This window comes from Tympanuchus pallidicinctus, unplaced genomic scaffold (genome assembly GCF_026119805.1).
Source record: "Tympanuchus pallidicinctus isolate F22 unplaced genomic scaffold, pur_lepc_1.0 scaffold5, whole genome shotgun sequence".
NCBI lineage: Eukaryota > Metazoa > Chordata > Aves > Galliformes > Phasianidae > Tympanuchus > Tympanuchus pallidicinctus.
In genome coordinates, this window is record NW_026294769.1 from 4,940,092 (window position 1) to 4,958,607 (window position 18,516).

General features: G+C 40.6%; 1 protein-coding gene across 1 annotated transcript in view; it reads left to right on the forward strand.

Moving 5' to 3' along the window:
- Positions 1 to 18,516, forward strand: part of MYO10 (myosin X) — a 151,206-nt gene that overhangs the window by 20,391 nt on the left and 112,299 nt on the right. Inside the window, exon 2 of the mRNA XM_052703762.1 lies at positions 8,602 to 8,700. Within this exon, the coding sequence (XP_052559722.1) occupies positions 8,602 to 8,700 (99 nt within the window). The remainder of the gene's footprint in view (positions 1 to 8,601; positions 8,701 to 18,516) is intronic.

Sequence of the window (18,516 nt, forward strand, 5' to 3'; positions counted from 1 at the left end):
ACAAATACCTGCTCCTTTTCTGTTTGGTGTTTTTTGTTGTTGTTGTGGTTTGTTTTTTTTTTAGCTTACTAGTGAAAAAACTAAAAAGGAGTAAATTTTTCTTAAATGTAATTTCTACGAAAATTGAAGAAGGAAAAAATGCCTTGCTCTGTAGATGCTTCATTTTGTATTGTCACAACTGCAGAAAAATCAAAACACACGCTAATAACAGTAGGATTACTGGAAGGAAACATATCTGGTCAGAGTGAATGAGTGGACTAAGCAAAAGCTGGAGATCGCTTTTCAGGGGGCTGTGACCTTGAGGGGCTGGATATAATGAATGCAGTGTTTCAGGCTGCCTTTTTACCTTGCAACTACTGCATGCCATTGGTATTCATCAGCATGGGTGAGGCACTGCAGTGGAAAGCTTCCCAAAGCATCATCTCACTTCTGAGAGGAGCTGATAAAATGCAAAACTTCAACGCTGTTGCAGGATCAGTATATTTATTTGAACTTAATGGCTAACTTTATCTAAAATATACATGTTGTTGCTGAATGTTCCTTTAGTATACAATCCCAGGGTTTCTGCTAAGCTTCATTTTCTATGTTTGTTCACACGCATATGAAGTACTAACAGCATGCTTTGGTGCCACATAACCTCTAATGATGCTGGGGTTAGCTCTGGTTTTTAGGCTTAAACCATTGAATAACTGAACAGGGGAATGTACTTGGGTTTGGTTTCTTCTCCTCTTCTGCATCCTAATCCTCCCCGTCCCCAGAGATCCCTATTTTGCTTCTTCATTGGGTGTTTTCACCTATCACTGAAATAGTTGTTTTCAAATGCCTCTTGCAATTGATTTTTTTTAATAAGGACATTCAGGTAGTTTGAGAAGTAACTTGTGAGTGGCTAGTTCATATTTAATGACATTTTGCTCTTTGTTTCAAGGTTGGTAGATGAGGGCATATTTCTATTCTATTTAAAAGTTATTTGGAAGTTGAATTAGAATATAGGTTTTTATCCTCTACAATTTAAGGTATTGTCTTTATGTTTCAGAGGAGTGAGGGGTTCTTGCACATTGAAGTGCAATCAAGCCATATATAACTCACATCTCACTTCATGGTTGAGTCTCTCCTTGAGTTTCTCACTTGGGAAAAAAAGGAAGAGTCTTAGGAATCACTGGAGTGGCAGGCCATGGCCAGAGCTGCTACCGACAGATAGTTCTTCTGCCTGACCTGGGTAAGTCTATAACACCATATGCCAAGGATGTCAGTGAGGAAAAGTTGAGAAGCATGGAGCTGTTTAGTCTGCAGAAGGCTGAGAGGGGATCTTAACAGTGCTTATGAAGAGTCAAGTGAGTGGGGCCAGGTTCTTTTTGGTGGTGCCAAAGAAGAGTACAGGGAGCAATGGGCACAAACTAGAACACAGGAAAAGTTCTGTCTGAACTTGAGGAAAAACTTCTTTACTTTACAGCAAAGTGCTGTAACAGGCTGCCCACAGCGCTTGTGGAGTATCCTCTGGAGAACCCACCTGGATGCTTTCTTGTATAACTTACTCTAGGGAACCTGCTTTGATAGGAGATTAGGATCTCCAGAAGTCGCTTCTAACCTCTGTGATTCTGTGATACTATGATAATGTATACCCTGACTGCTGTGACAGGTGCTTGCTTCTGTCCTGTTACTTGAAGTTCCCATAACACTCCAGCAAACACTCTTGTACCTTTCTTTGTAGAACTGTTGTAGCACATGCTACTTAGGAGGATTTAATTAGAAAGCTGTTGTCTGTAATTAGAAAACATCATTTTTGCTGTACAACAATGAACTTCTAGAAGTTGGAGGGCAAAAGGTGCTCAGTATCATGTGCCATAAAAAGCACAAGTATCTTCCTGAGTTACCTCTGAAGAAGGAAGAGACGTACTGCTTTGAATGTCCTTCAGCAAAGTGTTGTGAGGTGTCTTCCATGAAGCTTCCTGCAGGTGAGAAGCCAACTTGTTATGGCTGATGCTCACTGGTACAGCACTGACCCTCAACACTGTGAGCTCCCTGGTGGGCACCCTCCGCACATGGCTTCATCCCCAAAGCCTGAGTAGCTGGCTGCTATATGCATGTTTCTGTTTTGATGCTTGGGAATATGCCTGTGCTCTGCCTTTTAATAATAATATATGCCATTATTTTTTGCTTAATTGGTTGTGTTTTCATCAGGTGATCTCCAGACAGGTGATTTGCAGTTGCTCAGTGATTGTTGTGGTTTGCAGCATACAAATTAGTGTGGGAAGCAGCTAACATGAGCCTTGCAGCTGTAGGCTTCAGGGGCAGGATCTGCTTTTTCTATGCTTGCCTGGAGTGCAGAAGATGAGGAGGAAGAACATGGAGGAGTGCAGGGCTGCCCTTCCTTGAGATGTTCGTGTGTTGCTCTAATGAGGTTCTAAGCCTGCTTGTGAAAGCCTGGCACAGCAGTTGGGCTCTGTATGTAGAGATGTGCACAGATTTTAAGATTCCTTTTTAATTATTTATTTTTTAAGAATTTTAAGGGTGCTTACATCCTGAATTTGTAGCACTGGTTTCCAGTCACCTCCAGGTGTTTCATAAACCATGCTGGACTTGTCATTGTCTTGGTTTGATAACATCCACCTGGGTTTCCAAAATCAGCCTCAGCTCTGCTGCTGCCAAATCACTGAAGCCGATTGATGCAGTCCAGAAAACCACATTTTCCTAGCTGGGTGTAGGCAGGGCAAATGTTGGACTCGATGTGGTGAAAAGATGTTTTTCCTAGATTCAGAACATTGCCTCTGATATATTATAGCGAGTACAGGTAGGGTCGAGTGAGTGGTGAGCTCAGGTGAATGTTACTGGGGGAGTCATTGCAGCCAGGGGGTGAAGGACCTGAGTTCTGTCTACAGAGCTTGGGGCAGCCCACATCTGCCAACCACTGATAGCTGAGGCCTTGCTGGGATTTTCTCCCAAGCCTGAGTTCAGCCAGCTGGGTGGGACTCTGAAAGGCAAGGGTGACATGGTGCTTAGGAGGTGTGGCTGAACAGACCCAGCAGCACAGTCTCATTTACCAGCTGTTGTCCAAACTTCTTAAGATTAATTTTAATGTTATTGTGAGGATATTATATATTTCATGTTTAGGAACCAAATAATGGAAAGCAAATTACATATACTACTTCTTCTTAAGACAGTGATGTGTATCCTGGGAAGTCTGTCATTTGCCTGGCTGTTACTGCCCCCTGTTCCACTGTGAATGGTGATGGAAAAATTTAGGATGGCCCCAAGCTCTTTGTGTTGCTTACATCTCCCCTCTGTCACCAACAACTGCCTCCTCTTCTAGTTCATTTCTCATCCTTCTGAATGACTTTATCTTCCTTATTGAGTTCTAACAGCTCACTTTCTCCCCCCTCCCAAGCTAAGATGCAGTGCAGAGCACTGGAGGCACTGTTGTGTTCAGGGCCATCTGTTCTGCTGAGGATTTACAGAGGGACTTAAAACTGCATGTCTGCTAGACAAAAGTTGCTGTACGTGTTCCCCTTTTCCCAAAATCTCGATGCTGGATTTTCTTCTGCAATGATAACGCTACTGTTTCCTACTTGTCATCCTTGGGAGCTGACAACCACATCTTCAGAGCTTTGTGAATGAACTTAGTTGCTATTTGGCTTTTCATCTAGTGGTGTTGCTTATTCAAGCTAAGCAGCAGAAGGTGGGATGGAGCATGCCTGTCCACCTGCATGTATGAAGATTCATCTCTGCTCTGTCTGTGTGGAGAATAGCTGGAAACTGTATGTTGTTGTGTTTTGTTTGTTTGTTTAAAGCTTTTTTGTCTAAAGTGGTCATCATGCAGGAAGTGATGGCGATTTGAAGGCCTGGGGATGGTAACAATGTATTTCAGTTTGCTGTCAAGTTAGTAACAGTAACAATATCTGTTTTAATCCAGTTACTTTTAAAGTGGCACTCTATTGCTGGTGTTGCACTGTCTCCAGTTACTGCAACAGAAGGAGATGGATTCTGTTCAAGGTTAATCAACAGCTGCTGCCCAGACCTCAGGAGCTGAAGAGCTGCTGCTTTGATCTGTTGTGGGGGATGGAGAGGCAACAGAAACACCAAGCTTTCAGGAGATTTTGTTCTGCACGAAACTGTCCTACACTGACCTTATATCCCCTGGAAACTTCTTCGTGGCTTTGTTCTGCTTTAAAACAGTAAAACACAGCAGTTTGGCCTAGGAGGCAGAGCCAAATTCATCGACAGGAAGGTGTTGGTAGCTTATTCCTCTTCTCTCTGAGGAAATTACACTTACTGCCTTCTAAAAATGAATTTTATTGCATTCAGCCAGATTCGGTATTTACTAAGATTTTAGTGTGTAGTCATTTTGGGTAGTTGAGACACGGGATTAGATTAAATGCTCAAATACATTCCAGAAGTGTGCTTTCACTCATTCTCTGCAGAGACAGGATTGCAGTAGTCCTTCTCCATCACTTCTTCTGCCTTTCCTGAGGAAAAATGATGGTTTTACTGCACTCCATAGTGGGACGCAGAATGTTTGGAGAGAGAGAGAACTCATTAGTTAACTTAAATTGACTTTTGAAATATTCATTTATTTCTGTCTCTCAGGGTGTGTGGCAGCAGAGTGCACAGACTTTAGTACTAATTCTGGTACTTCAGCCACTCCTGAAATTTCCCCAGTGCTGGGGAATCTTTTTTTTTTTGGTGAGCCTGAAAAGCCTGAACTGGGAAACATGGGCGCTGCAGAGAAGGGGACCTAGATCCAGAGCAGTATGCTGAATTACACATTAATATGCTGGACAAAAGGTCATGTTTGTTTCTCTGGGTTTTCTGTTTGGGAGGCTGAATGCTTCGTGAGTTGAGGTCAGTAAGAGAGATCCTACTGACAGTGAACTTTGAGTTTGCCAGTGAATAGTCTGGCCAGGCATGCACTTAGCATATTAGGATTTTTGGGTGCAATGAAGGGTGAATTTTCAGAAGCAACAGAGTTCATTAATACCAAATTAATAAGGTTATATTATTGTCAAGATAGCTTTTTTTTTTTTTTTTTTCTTGCTGTGGCCCTCCTAGTGATTGGTTTATGTATTTGTAAACAGGAAGAATGAAGATAAATGTCTAGCTTGTGGAAGATAACCAAGACCACATTAAAAAGCAATGTCTAGCTCACCCTAGTTAATAACATCTCTTCCTCCTTAGAATTTAGGTTTGGAGCCAACCTACTGTAGTGCATAAATGAAGGGTTCTCTAAATAGGTATTGACTGTTGTTCCCTTTGCTTTGTCACAGCTTAATAGCAAATACTTTTTGAATGGAGATGTGACAATAACTTATATTCGTTCTTCTTATTTTAAGGCAGTTTTGGCTACTTTGAATCAATTACTTTGATGGTAGAACTGAATTTTACAATATAATATGTAAGTGAGTAGCATTTTGTCTTGGATGAGAACAGTTATTAGGGAATATATCCTTGTTCATCCATATGTATACACACACTACCTATGCACTTACAGCAGTTTTGTGGCTGTTGTTCATTTGTTGTTCATAGTTTTGGGCTATTGCACAGCTCATTGGCTGCATCTTCAGTGAGTTCAGAAGTTCTGGCTTGGAAGTCATTCTTCGCTTCCAGGCCTCTGGTTCTGAGAATTCTCAGAACCTTTTCACTGAATCCTTTTTTATTACTTGCTTTTTTGAAGTAAAGTCAAAGTGAAGATGCAGACGTGTTTCAGAGGTGTTGACACGTTCCCAGAAGATGCTGCAGGAGATAGCAGGCATTTCAAGCCACTTATCTCTTGCACTTGGTCAGGAATTGAAATAGTGTGAATTGAAAGTGCATCTGAATTCTGTGATCAAAGTTGGAAGATTTTTTTTAGATCTGAAGACTGTTATATACTAAGTCTTGTCTGTAAATTAACAAGTAATGAGGATTTTGTTCTCAAGATTGTCACTTGCCTGTAGCAAACGTGCTTCTGAGTGCAGTTGTGGAGCTAACTGGGCATGGAAAGCGACTGTAACTTCCTGCTAGATCTTTTGCCAAGACTTTAATTTTCCATCTCCCAGACTGGGAGGTCCCACAATCCATCCTGAAACGCATAGACGTTTTATTGTTGAGCTACCTCACCACAGCACAGGTTGTATTTGCATTTCAGATGCCCCAGGCTCGGCAAGCTGCATTGTTCCAGCCTCTCTGAATAGTGGCCATTGACCCCTAACAATGTACATTTGTTTAAATCAAACTGTTCCATGCTTGCTTATTTTAGGGATAGGCCAGCCAGCTGAATGCTTCTGTTCAGGCCCCTGTGTTGGCTTCAGAGCCAGAAAATTGCAGAATTCATTATTTAATTTCGCTATAGAAAACACTGTCCTCCTTATGAGAGGCTATTTTGAATGCTGAGGTTTTGGCAAATATTGTTGTGGTTTAATGTTTATAAGCTTTTTCATTGCCCTTGAAAGCATAAACTTCATGTTACTTGAGCTCAGAGAATTTGGCAAATAATAAACCAGCTGAAAAATGGAATATTGGTTGTCCTGAAGCGCTTTTGGACAAATAGGATTGTTGTAGCATATTTGTGTATTTAGGTGGGTCAAATTCAGAGGTGAAGACAGACTGGTAGGGATGCTGGAAGCCCTGCAGCAGGCTGCTGAAACTTTCCTCTGGGAGGTGGGAGGCCAGGGCCAAGTCCCCTTGGCTGTGCTGCCTCAGGAGTGTTACTGTGGGTGTTACTGATGTATGTGCGGGTGAAACAATGGGGCTGAGGACATGGAGATGGCACTGCTAGGGATGCTTTGGTGGTTTAGCCAAGTTAGCACGAGAGAAGAACCTTTTGCTCTCTGCTCTGGCAGGCTGTGGTAGATGCTGCTTGGTGCTGAAGATCACAGAATCATTTAGGTTGGAAAAGACCTGGAAGATCAGAGGGTCCAACCATCACCTCGTGCTACAAGGCCACCACTAAAACATGTCCCTAAGTACCACATCCACGTATCTCTGAAATACCTTTACAGACAGTGACTCCACCACCTCCCTGGTTAGCCTGTTCACCACTCCTGAGGTACACATAGGACATTTCTGTTCATTGGCTTTGCCAGGAAGAAGCCAGGGAGGCCAGAGAGCAAACCCTCTCTACAGAGTAAGATGCTTGTTGGCCCTTGGGCTCCTGTGCCTGACTGAGCGTACACTGAGGGCACTGGGGAAGGTGCCCTTGAGTGCCTCAGTCTTGCTATAAGCCTGCAAACCATCTGGCTCAAAGTTTTGGAAGTAAAATGGCAAACAAACACAGTTTGACAAAAGATGGAGTGGGAGGAGATATCACAGATGCTCTTATTTGATTTTCTGTGTGACTGAGCTCTTGCCGTTCAGAGAAACCCAGCAGCAAAAGTTTTTGTATTCTTTGTGATCATTACTGTTTCTCAGTGCTGATGTTCTCCCAGCATGGAAACAAGAATGATATTTATTCAACGTTATTTTAAGTGTATACAGCTTGTAATGCGGCTGAACTCTGTGGTATGAGTTACATGAGCCATGTAACAGAAATAAACTATACTTGTCTTAATTGTTCATTAAGAATTTGCACTCATAACAGCTTTTAAAAGGCTTAAATCTAATTCTAATTCAAATCTAAATCAAATTCAGGTAAAGATGATCTTTGGAGGTTAACATGCAAGATTATTTACTTGAATTGTTGTTTGTTTTTTGATAATGATCATACAGACTAAATTCTCAACCTTCTTATTATCAGGGTACATCCTAGCCCACCTCTATCACACCTTTGCCCCTTTTCTTCAAATTCTCTGGAGAGAATTTGTCTGTTCTGATGGGGAGGAGACACAAAATCTTCTCTCTACATATAAACCCTAAAATACTGTGTTTCTGATATGGAGCTTGCTATGTCTGTGCAGAGAACAGGTGTACAGTCTAGATTTGAGGTTCATACCACTGGGGTGTTGCAGCTGAATAGCTTTGAGTGTTTCTCCTTGAGGATTGTAGATAGCTGGTTTAAAAACTAAAGTAGTTTGTGCCTGCCCTGTCTTGACTTTGGTGACTTGCTGATTGTATCTGTGTTGCCTCTTTGGATCTAAAAACCAAATACTATTTCTCTGTAGCTTTACTTGTTGGTGATTTTATGAAATCCTGAGTTCTTGTGCAGCCATCAGAGCAGGGCAGGATAAAGGGCAAAGAATTGAGAGACAATATGAAAGGTGATAGAGGCGAAGTGCTGTGATCCTAACAGAGGTTGAAAATAAGCAGGTAGCGAGCTTGCTGGCTTAGAGGAGCATCTTTTAAACAGTGTGTGTAAATTCAAACCCTGCTTTGTCATTTTACGTGTGCTAACATGAAGCTAACGTGGCTGTAACTCACTGAATGAGCTCCTGCTGGTCATGCTGGCATTTAGGCACTTCTATTTGAAAAAGCAAACAAGCAAAAGTACTTCAGTGTAGTTCTCCTGTGCTTACTGTTTCAGTGGAAGATGACAAGTACTTACTGAAAGATTACTTTCTCTCACTTGCTTATTTAGATTTTATTCTTACATGTTCTCCTTTTATTTGGTAAGTATTTCTGAAGAAAAAATGCTGAGTGAAATTTTTTCTTCGGTTTTCAGTTATGCCATTGTAACTTTATTTTGTTTTGTTTTAGGGGTCTCGAGTCTGGTTGCGAGAAAATAATCAGCATTATCCAAGTACTGTTCATTCCTGTGCGGAAGGAGTCATCGTGTTCAGGACAGACTATGGCCAGGTATGGGCATTGTTCATGTTTGCTTTTACCACTTTTTGGAAGAGAAACTGTTCTCCTTAATGGGGAGGACATAGGGGAACATGAAATTTAAGGTTTGTGAATGACTTGAACTTGGAACTTTGGTTTTAAGAGCTCTTTCCATTGTATATCTGGTTCGCTGGTGTAAGCGTGTCTAACAAAACTGAAGGAGGGCTGCCAGTTTTGTGAGCCTTTCTCAGCACAGATCATTGGTTTCTTAATGTGCTGGCCTTGGGTGGCCTTTCCAGAGCTGTACATCTTCACAGAGAGAAGCATCATCAAGTGGGAAAAGTGAGGCAGACCTCCTGCAATAACATCAGGGCAGCACGTTTCGTGCAACTCTGCCAGTCCTTACCACGTGAGAATCATGAGGGAAGGAGACCATTCCTCTGCTCAGTATCTTTTGTTTTGTTTTAACTGCTTTCTGCCTGCCAAGTACTCATGCCTCCTGTCTTTCTAGAGAAATGGGAATGGATCCAGCAGCTCCATCCTGTTTGCTCAGGTTACCTCAGCAATTGCAGGTGGTGTGTGCCTGCTATGTGAGCACATCACTGGCAGGGCCTGGCTGCCAGCTGCAGAAGGAGGTCAATGGACAACTCGTATTTTTTTTTGTCTTTTTTTTTTTTTCTTCATCTCTTCAGCCTGAAGAAGGCAGAACCAGCCCTACTGGTTGCTGACAGCATGGAAGTGCTCCGCTTCCTCACTTGCTGTCTTCATATATCTATTTATTCTACTCCACAAGGCCACAGTGTATCAGACTTCCCTTCTTGGGGCTTTCTTGAAGAAATTTCAGTAGAATTTAAGTTTTACATTAAGACTTAGTTATAAACATTAACACTGACACGAACATCAGCATCAGGAGAATACTGTCTTTGACTTTTGGGGGATGTATTTTTTTCACCCTCCTCAGTTTTGCTTCCATATTTATTTGCACTGGATGGAGGTAGCTTCAGGTAACGAATGAGGCTGATAGAAGTTTAATAGGATGGAAAACATTGCCTTTTCTTGCTGTCTTCATGTAATGTTTTTTTCTTGCTGTCTTCATGTAATGTTTTTTCTGAGTGAACAAGGTGGAAAAGCATGTCTGTCAGGGTACCCTTTCTATTTTTTTTTTCTTTTTTTCAAGTTTTTCTGCAAGCAGGAAAGGAACCAGACAGAATTGCTAAATGCTTTTTGATGGGCAAGATATAGGCTAAATTGCTTCTACCCTGGCAGTGTAGGACAGTAAGAAACATGAGACTAATGGGGTCTGAAACAGAGAAAATGAAAGTGCAGAGTAGCAGAGACAAGGTTGTAATCATGCACCCATGTCTTGTCATGTCTTTGGTGGCTCTACAGTTCCCCATGCTCTACAGGTATGGGGAGGCAGAGAGGTGAAGAGACTGGCTCGCAGGGGGTGAGTGAAGAAGACAGGATTGTTAGTCACATTAAACATCTGAAGGGTGTTTTGGCTGAGGGAGGAGGGCAGATGAAGAAGAAGGTAACTCACAATGCTATCAAGTGAACAAAAGACGGATGTTGATAGAGGCATTCCTGACTGGTAGCAATACTGGAAAGTGTTGAATTAAGATGCTCATTTTTGTGTGAGTGGGATGGACAAGTAGTGAAAGCCACACTGTAGGAAACTGAAAGATCAGCATAGCCTACTTCAGATCACCAGGTGTCTGGACTGGTGACTCAAAGGTGTGTGGTACAGGAGAGGTTGCACGCAAAACTAGGCTAAGATGAGTGACTAGGTGCAAAGCTTCCTTAGAAGAAAACAAGAAGACCCTGTTTGTACTGGTGTGTTTTCAGCGGGATGCACGTTAAATTGTATGTTTGTTTTTTCAGATTTGGGGATTTGTGTATTCATAATTTACCCTTGACTTGGTCTGCTGAAATTTGAGGCCCAGTGAAGTGCAGATGCTGAGACCATCTCCTCTGTTATTTGTTTAAAGCAGGATAAAGAAGGGTCTGTCATGTTAAAGCATCACAGTTGTATGTTGTTTGCAGAGTAGGAAGATTGCCATCTGTGTTGTTACAATAGCATATGCTCCAAGCCATGTGTAGCACTGAGCATTTCATTTAAGGGTAAATCCTATCCAGCCTCTAGTAAGAGTGACACAAAAGCTCAGGAGAGGCTACCTGGAATTTTTCAGAGTTTTGTAGTCTCAGCTGACTGCGAAGAACCTGACTTTTAGAAGTGTTTTCAGCTTGGCAGACCTACTTACAGGAACTGCAGGTTCAGTTCTAAAATGAACAGCTTACTCTGGTGTCTTAACATGCAATGGCAGAGCTAGAATTGGCATCAGAGAATGGAAAAGTTGCTTGCTGGCAGCCTTGTATATATGTATTACGTGTATTGTTTGTAATGCAGGCTGAAAATTCAGGTAATTTGGAAAGACATAAACCACCACTGTTACATAATCCAACTGATTCCATTTCCTCAGAAAAGCCTAATGCTGTAAACATCACATGAAAGAAACCCAACATTTTCAGTTTGTCCCGCTTGTTTTAAGAGCAGGTGTTACACTGTGCTGAGGAACAGCTGGGATGTAGAGAACAGCTGTCAGAATCAGTGCGTAACACCTCTGTCACCAGTGGGTCTGAGCTTACTGTGCTCCAGCAAAGGGCAGATCAGCAGTTCACTGCATTTATTATTTGAATCTTTTTCAAGACTTATGTTTTCAGAAGTGCACTCTAAGGAGATGTGTTGGTTGGTGTCAGTGCCAGTTCATGTTGTTTATCCAGCTGCTTTCTGGCATCCTTTGGAATGTCTTGCCTGTGCTGCTTAGCTAACTGCGTACTGCAAAAGGTAGAAAATAAGAGGAACGCTTTAGATAATGCCTCACAATACCTCTAATGGCTTGATGATGTTCTGCAAAACTGTATTTCATTTTGAAGAAGGAGGCAGGGTGGGTAAGGGAAAAGACATCAATGGAGGGGATGGTGGTTTTTCAAGTGTGGTCAGTGCCTTGATTCCCAGACTGTTCTGAGAACTGCAGCTGTTGTAGCCAAGTCTAATGACAAACTGATGAAAGTGTTGCGACCTTATCAAAGCACAGCACTGTAGTTAATCTTCTCCTACTGAGTAACTTCTGTTAGGATTTGCAGTACTCACCTTTCAGCTGAGTATGTTGCTTGAATTCTCAAGGCAGACTTGGCAGGGCAATGAGACTTGGAAGGCAAGTTTACCAGTTGTGCTCAGTTTCAGGTGTTTGCTCACATTAGTTTGAAAAATAATGTGAAAAAACATAGTAATATACATTACTGATTAATTTCTTCTATCCATTTTACTCTGAATGGTGGAAATAATGTTGCAGCAAAAAAAACCTGTGGCATTCAGTCGCACTGTGCAGGAGTGCTGGTTGTAAGTAATGCTGCTGAATGTGAATACTGATGTGTAGATTATGCCATACTCTTCAGAGCTGTAACAAGTTGCATATCAGGTTTTGGATCTCTTCTTGATAATCACATGCTAATAAAATTATTCATTGAGCAAGACTAATTATTCTAGTGGTATCTGCATGTTCACATTAAGTGGTTCATTTGTTAATTATTGTTAAAGACTGCTGTGATTGTGTTTTCTGCTGCCATCATCCTCTGTGATTCGATGGGCTGGTGGAATAGCATGAATATCTTTCACTTTGTAAGCATCTCTTGCTTTCTGTAAGAGAAGACTGCTGCAATAATTTCTGTTAGGCAGGATGGTTGTTTTGTCTTTTAAATTTTTTGTTCCGCTCACTGTGTATGAAGGTGAAAAAAGTGCCTCAAGTTTTGGAAATGCCATGCCAGTGAATGCCTCGAGTATGTTAGTGGAGTCTATGAGTATCCAGATAAAAAATAAAAACAACAGCCAAAGACAACCCTATCTTTCCTTGCGTGTGTGTATATATTTTTAAGATGGCATTACAGATCTTGTTTAATCTTTGTGTGTAGTTTTCTTATTTCTTTTCGGGGGGTTAAAATGATTTCTTTTTTAAGGATGTGTTTACAGTAAAGCAGACATTTCCTTGTTGCCGTAACATGTAAGTTTTTAATGAAGCTATGTGAGCTTTTAAGGTACTCAAGTGAATGTTAAAGAAAATGCTGAAAGCCCTGCTGTTATTTCTTGCTTTGTCTGGATGAGTTGTATGTATGTGCTCAGTAGAGCCTCAGTGGTTCTAAAGGGGGGAGAAAACTTTCCAGTTTTTTTTCCTTTTTCAAATAACATGAACTTTATTACAGATAGAAATCCTATCATTTACCATTATATGAAGAAGGACTATATTGTCCTGCTGTATAGATGCTCTTGAAACTATCCCCAGTGATAAGCGTAGATATTAAATACAGACAGCTTGGGATATGTGAAATCTATCAGGAGAACTTTCTCAAGTTGTATGGCATTAATGCCAAGAATGTCTTTTTTGTCTCATAATTAGGAGTATTTTTTCCTCTGTACATTCAAATAGGTAGAAAAATAGCATCAGCAACTGTATAACCACCATTCCCTTTGCTTGAGGAATAATTGTGGTTTGTGTAAGGAGTGCTGCATCAAAGACAGTGAATTTCTGGACTTCTCAGAATAGCACCTCACTGCACACATTCTAAATAACACCACTTTCCTTCAGTGGAAATTTACTGTAAAGCTGCAACATCGTGTGTGTAGAAAAAAATCTGCTATGAAGAAATTCATACATGGGAAGTGAAAGTTCAACTAATTGCTGCAAACCATGTAGAGCCTGACATTGAAATTTAGGAACTCTTAATTGCATACTTGCTTAGTTGACTGAGAGGAACTTTTAAATCAAACGTGTTATAAATAGAAGCAGCTAAGCTGTAGTATCCTAAAAGTGTAGGTTCTTTAGAAACACATGTCAGATTTCACTGCTAGAGATTTTGTCAGTTCAAACAGCTTTCTGTGAACTTGCTTTACATAGAAGCCCTTCACGGGGTGGTGTTATGTCAGCAAAGGCAGCACTGCTCAGTGTCCTCCACTTCAAATAACAGGCACCTGTAAATGGTTTGATCAGTAACAAAGGTATTTTTTTCCTTTGTGTTTAACTTAATATGGCTCTTTTTGGGCATTTGTGCATTGCAGGAAATGGAGAGTCTACAGATGTTTCTTGTTAAACATGACTTGGGTATGTTTTCTATAGTTTTCACATTTTTTTTTAATTTTTTTTTTTCCTTTTTGTTTTAGGGCTAGGACAGTTTCTCCTCAGAGGAGTTAAGATTTGGGAATTGCTTAGGAATTGTGTGAGCTTTTTTTTTTTTTTTTGATGGTTCAGTGAAGGGTAAATAGAGTTCTGTTAAATTTACCTGGTGATTATATGAAAAGGGGGGAAAAAAAAGAAAAAAAAAAAAAAAAGCAACAAAAATCAAACAAAAACCACCCCAGAAACCTGCAGGAAAATGATTAAGCACTTCTCACAAGTACTCTTTTACTCTTTTCTTTGCCTTGTGCTCTTTCTCACCCCTGCTTGGGACCCTTGAGCTAGTTTTTAGGACTGTGAGTAGTCCTTTGAAACAAGAGTCTTCCGTTCATATTCATGGGGCATGAATGACACCACTGAAGTTACTTGGCTTAAGCTGCTGAAGTCAGTAGGAGTGTGTATCAGTAAGCGCTGTGTTTGGATGCGTAGGTTCATGGGATCAGGCATCTGACAAGTAAATCCTTTTGGACAAGGATTTTCTTAGTTATCACTGAAAGACGCTGTACTTGCTTCTAGCTCTTCCTTGTGAAGACTTGACTGCATTTCCAAACAGGATTGTCTTTTCTATTTATTTATTCAATTTTTTTTTTACCTTTCTCTGAATTCAATGTCTATTGCCCTTGAAATACACTCTTACAAGAGCCCATTTTAAATAAGTCCTTTGTGCTTTTCCTTGTGTTTACAGCCTTTTAATTAAAATACACAAATGCATATAGTGGTCTCGACTGTGTTTGGTGTTAAATGAATTCATCTCTTTCTGAAACTTATGAAAAATGTTGTGCTTTTTAATTAAATGGCACTCAGAGTTGCAGCTACTGTTACTGTGCGCATTTGGGAAGCAGGTCCCCTGTCTCTAAGTGTGGAGTGAATTCCAAATTCAGCAGCTTTAAATCAGGAAATCAGATTCCATCTGTCTAAACATCATAAAGTGCATATTATTCTGTAGTTATATTTGGCTCAGCTGTAATAATTCTCTTGATTATTTCTGATATACTTAAAGAGCTTGGTGCTCTGGCTATCTGTATGCTGGCTTTCTAGGTTATTTGTGGGCAGGAGCAGTGTAGTTGCTGCTTCTTAAGGGGCTGTGCATGGGAATTAGGGGTGGTGTGGGGTTAGCCATACTGTCTCTTGATTCTTTGGGTTTGTCTTCTATGGGTGTTTACATCTTCATGCAGGACGTCAAGGTTAAGCCTCTCCTGCTGCAAGCATCTGTCAACACACGTGTAAACATGGCTCGTGACAGATGTGAGGCTTGGCCTTGTGGAGGCCAACTGCCTCACATGGCTCCTTCCATCCGTCTGTCCTCCCGATATCCCCACTGATCCAGCAGTGGGGCCTGCCTGACTGCTGAGCAGCGTCCCTCCCACATCTCCTTTCCTACCAGGAGCATCCTGGGCTGCAGCTGAAGCCCACAGAGGCAACTCTGCTTCCAGGAAGGATTCAGTGTCACTGTAGGGCCTCACAGTCCTGTTTCTGTCAAAAGAAATGCTGCCTTGAAGCTCTAAATGTTACTTAGAAATATTTCATCAGTGACTCAAACTAAATCACTCATAAATCGAACAATTGTTTTTCTGATGTTTCTCATTTTTTTTTGTTATACTTTTTAAGTACCAGCTAATTGGAGAAATCGCTACTTTGAGTCTCTTAAATTCTCCAGATTATAGGAGAATCTCTTTCCTACTGTAGCACACAAACATTAAAACAACAGTTCATTGAGCTGGAAAAAAAAAAAAAAAGCAATATCTTTAGTAGGAAAGCTTTTTTCCAATGTCAGGAGTTAATTCAACTTGCCTTTTTATCTGCTTTCTGTCAAAAGCAACATCTTTAGACAGCAGTTATTCTCACAGTATTTTTTAAAGGGTAATGGAGAAGTCTCTTTCTGTGTGTGTTTTTGTCTGAACTACTGTGTATTTATTGCATGAAAATACAGACCTGGTTATGAAATGTCTTCTGAGATGTGTTGCACATGTGCTGTCCTTACATTTTTTCCTGTTACTGCCCTTTCTGCCAAAACCACTATCAGTCTGATTAATTCCAGGAAAGGGAAAGTTTTAATCCTGCAATGAAATACTTTATTTTAAAGGTTGAATTAAAAAAAAAAAAAAAAAAAAAAAAAAAACAAAAAAAAACTGGCTGCCAGATCAAGCTGATTGTAGGGATTTTTTTTCCAGAATTAACATTCAAGTTACCAGTGCACAGCCACTTTTTGTCAGAACTTAGGGAGTTTGAAAGAAAGCAGCTTATAGATTTTTAATGCACACATGATGAGGGCAGGAAGGCTAAGCAGTGGCCATAAATAACTTGTTTAATGTTGGGTTTTCAAGGGTCTTGTTCAGTGTTTCCTAAACATAATGGGACTGCTTGTTTTAACTAAACTGAAATTAATTTGTTTGGCATTAGTAAGGCTGCTGTTAAGTGCTTTACTAACAATGTAAATTAAATCTCTATGAACAAAAGCATTTATCTCTGCACAGAGTTGCATTCTGCTTTTATAAGATCTGATTCAAGGCAGTTAATATCCAAGCTGCTGACAAAGGGTTATGTCTTGTGTCCCCATCGCTTGCTGTGGCCACGTCATCAGCTGTGGCTACATATACAGTTAAGATGTCAGTCTTCTCTCTTGCTTTCTGCATAGAAAATCCAAACCATCTGTGCCTTGTTGTGCTGTTATTGTGCTCCCATTAAAGATAAAAAAAAACTGCTTTTGTTTTAAGATTAAAGCAGATGTACACAAGCTGCCATATTAATTTCTTTCGTAAGAGAACACAATTCAGCTGTTCACAAAGCATGGAAAGAAGTTCAGGCTGCCATGTGCCAAAAAAGCAACAACACCACCACCAGATCCAGTGCCGTGATAATAAGCTTGTCACTTCCATTTTTTTTGTTGTTATTGAATTCCCATGGATTGGAACAGATTTTGTCACTCAGTGCTGCTGGTGCTTCAGGAACATGTGGTCTGAGTTAACCAAACACTGGGGTGCAGTACTCAGTTTTGTGAGAGTGACATTTTGTACCTCAAGGTACAGATGAATGGTGGCTGAATACTGAGATTTGTACATGGAAGAGGCTTTCACCAACATGGCCGTGAACTTACCTGCGTGAACTGCTGAACAAAATCAGCAAGTATTTGGGTACTCTATCCTACTTATTTAAAGCAAGTTTTTTTTTGTTTGTTTGTTTGTTTTTTCCTTTAAAAAAAAGTCAGAATGACTGGGTAATTTTGAAAGGGATTTCAGTCACTGAGTGCTTGTGGAAAAAAATTGTAGTGTGTGAGCGACCATTTTCAAGCATAATGACAGACCTGAGAAGAGATTGTCCTTGCGTGCTCCCAAAGCTGCTGGCTAGGGAAGCAAACACAATCAGTAATCTTGACATGTGGCTGTCTGATGCTGCAGGCTACTCTGTAGTGGGATCATGGACCTGTTAGCTACTATCCTGTGAGCAGAATAAATCAAGTGCCGTTGGCAGTGCTTGTTTCTCCAGTCAACTGGCCTCAAAAAAAAAAAAAAAAAAAAATCTAGAAGAAAGTAGAAGCCAAAGGGTCCTTTGTATGTGCTGTGTCCACTTTGTGTGTGGATCTACTTTGTGTTAGCTTTGGCATATCATCCAGTTCTTTATATCATCATCTTGTGGAACATCACTAAAAAGCCATCATTCAGTGGCATCAGTGAGTCAATTTAGGGGAAGAAAAATCTTGTATTATGGAATTTGAAAAAGCAACAAAGCAAAATAAACCATCAGGCAGATGCTTGGAGTACTGTGTTGGTTGTATTGGTGCTCTTGGTGCATGTAGTACTCAGCACGTGTCATGAAGTGGTGGTATTTACTTGGTAGGGAGGCAGCCCATGGCCTCTAGCAGGATATCTGGAGAAGGTTGCAATGCCATTTTTGTAGGTGAAAAGTTCATTTGATCTTTCCCCTGTAGTCCCTTGAGTAGAACTTGAGATATTCATTACCTTTTTACATCAAATCCTTAAAAGTCTATATGTCCAGATATCATTTTCTGCACAAGTTAACTTAAAAGCAAACTAAACCTGTGCAATCAAGTTGTGGTTCTGATGTTGGATCAGTTTCAAGGTTTGATGCCCAAAACATGCTTCATTTAAAGATGAAATAGTTTTTGGGGAACTCCACATTCTGTTTTGACCATGTCCAGAACTCTCTGTTTTCAGGGCAGCTAGCAGAAATGCAGGAACATGTAAGAGAGATGGAGCATGTTTTGCATTCAGGAGTTTCAAAATGTATTCTTAAAAATTTCAAAGCAACTTTTTTGAAAGCACCAAGCTTTCTCATGAGAAGGATATCTGAGCAAGATTTCCCCTAAAGCATTTTTGCAATGCAGTAATAAACTCCTTCAGTATTAGTTGCAAAAGGAACTTAAAGTACCCTTTATAGTGGTGCTTTTATGTTCGCTGAAGGAAGGGGGAGGGGGGAAATGTTAGCATAGGTCATGTGCTTCTGCCTCATATGGCACGCTCTATTTTGTAAAACAAGTAAGTTCCTGTTGAGTATAAACTTGATGGAATTGAGAGATGATTTAAGGAGGTTTATCTATTCAAGCTGTCTTAACTAAGGAGAATTAAAATTATATATATCATGGGGTAAGTGTTGTATTGTGTCGTGA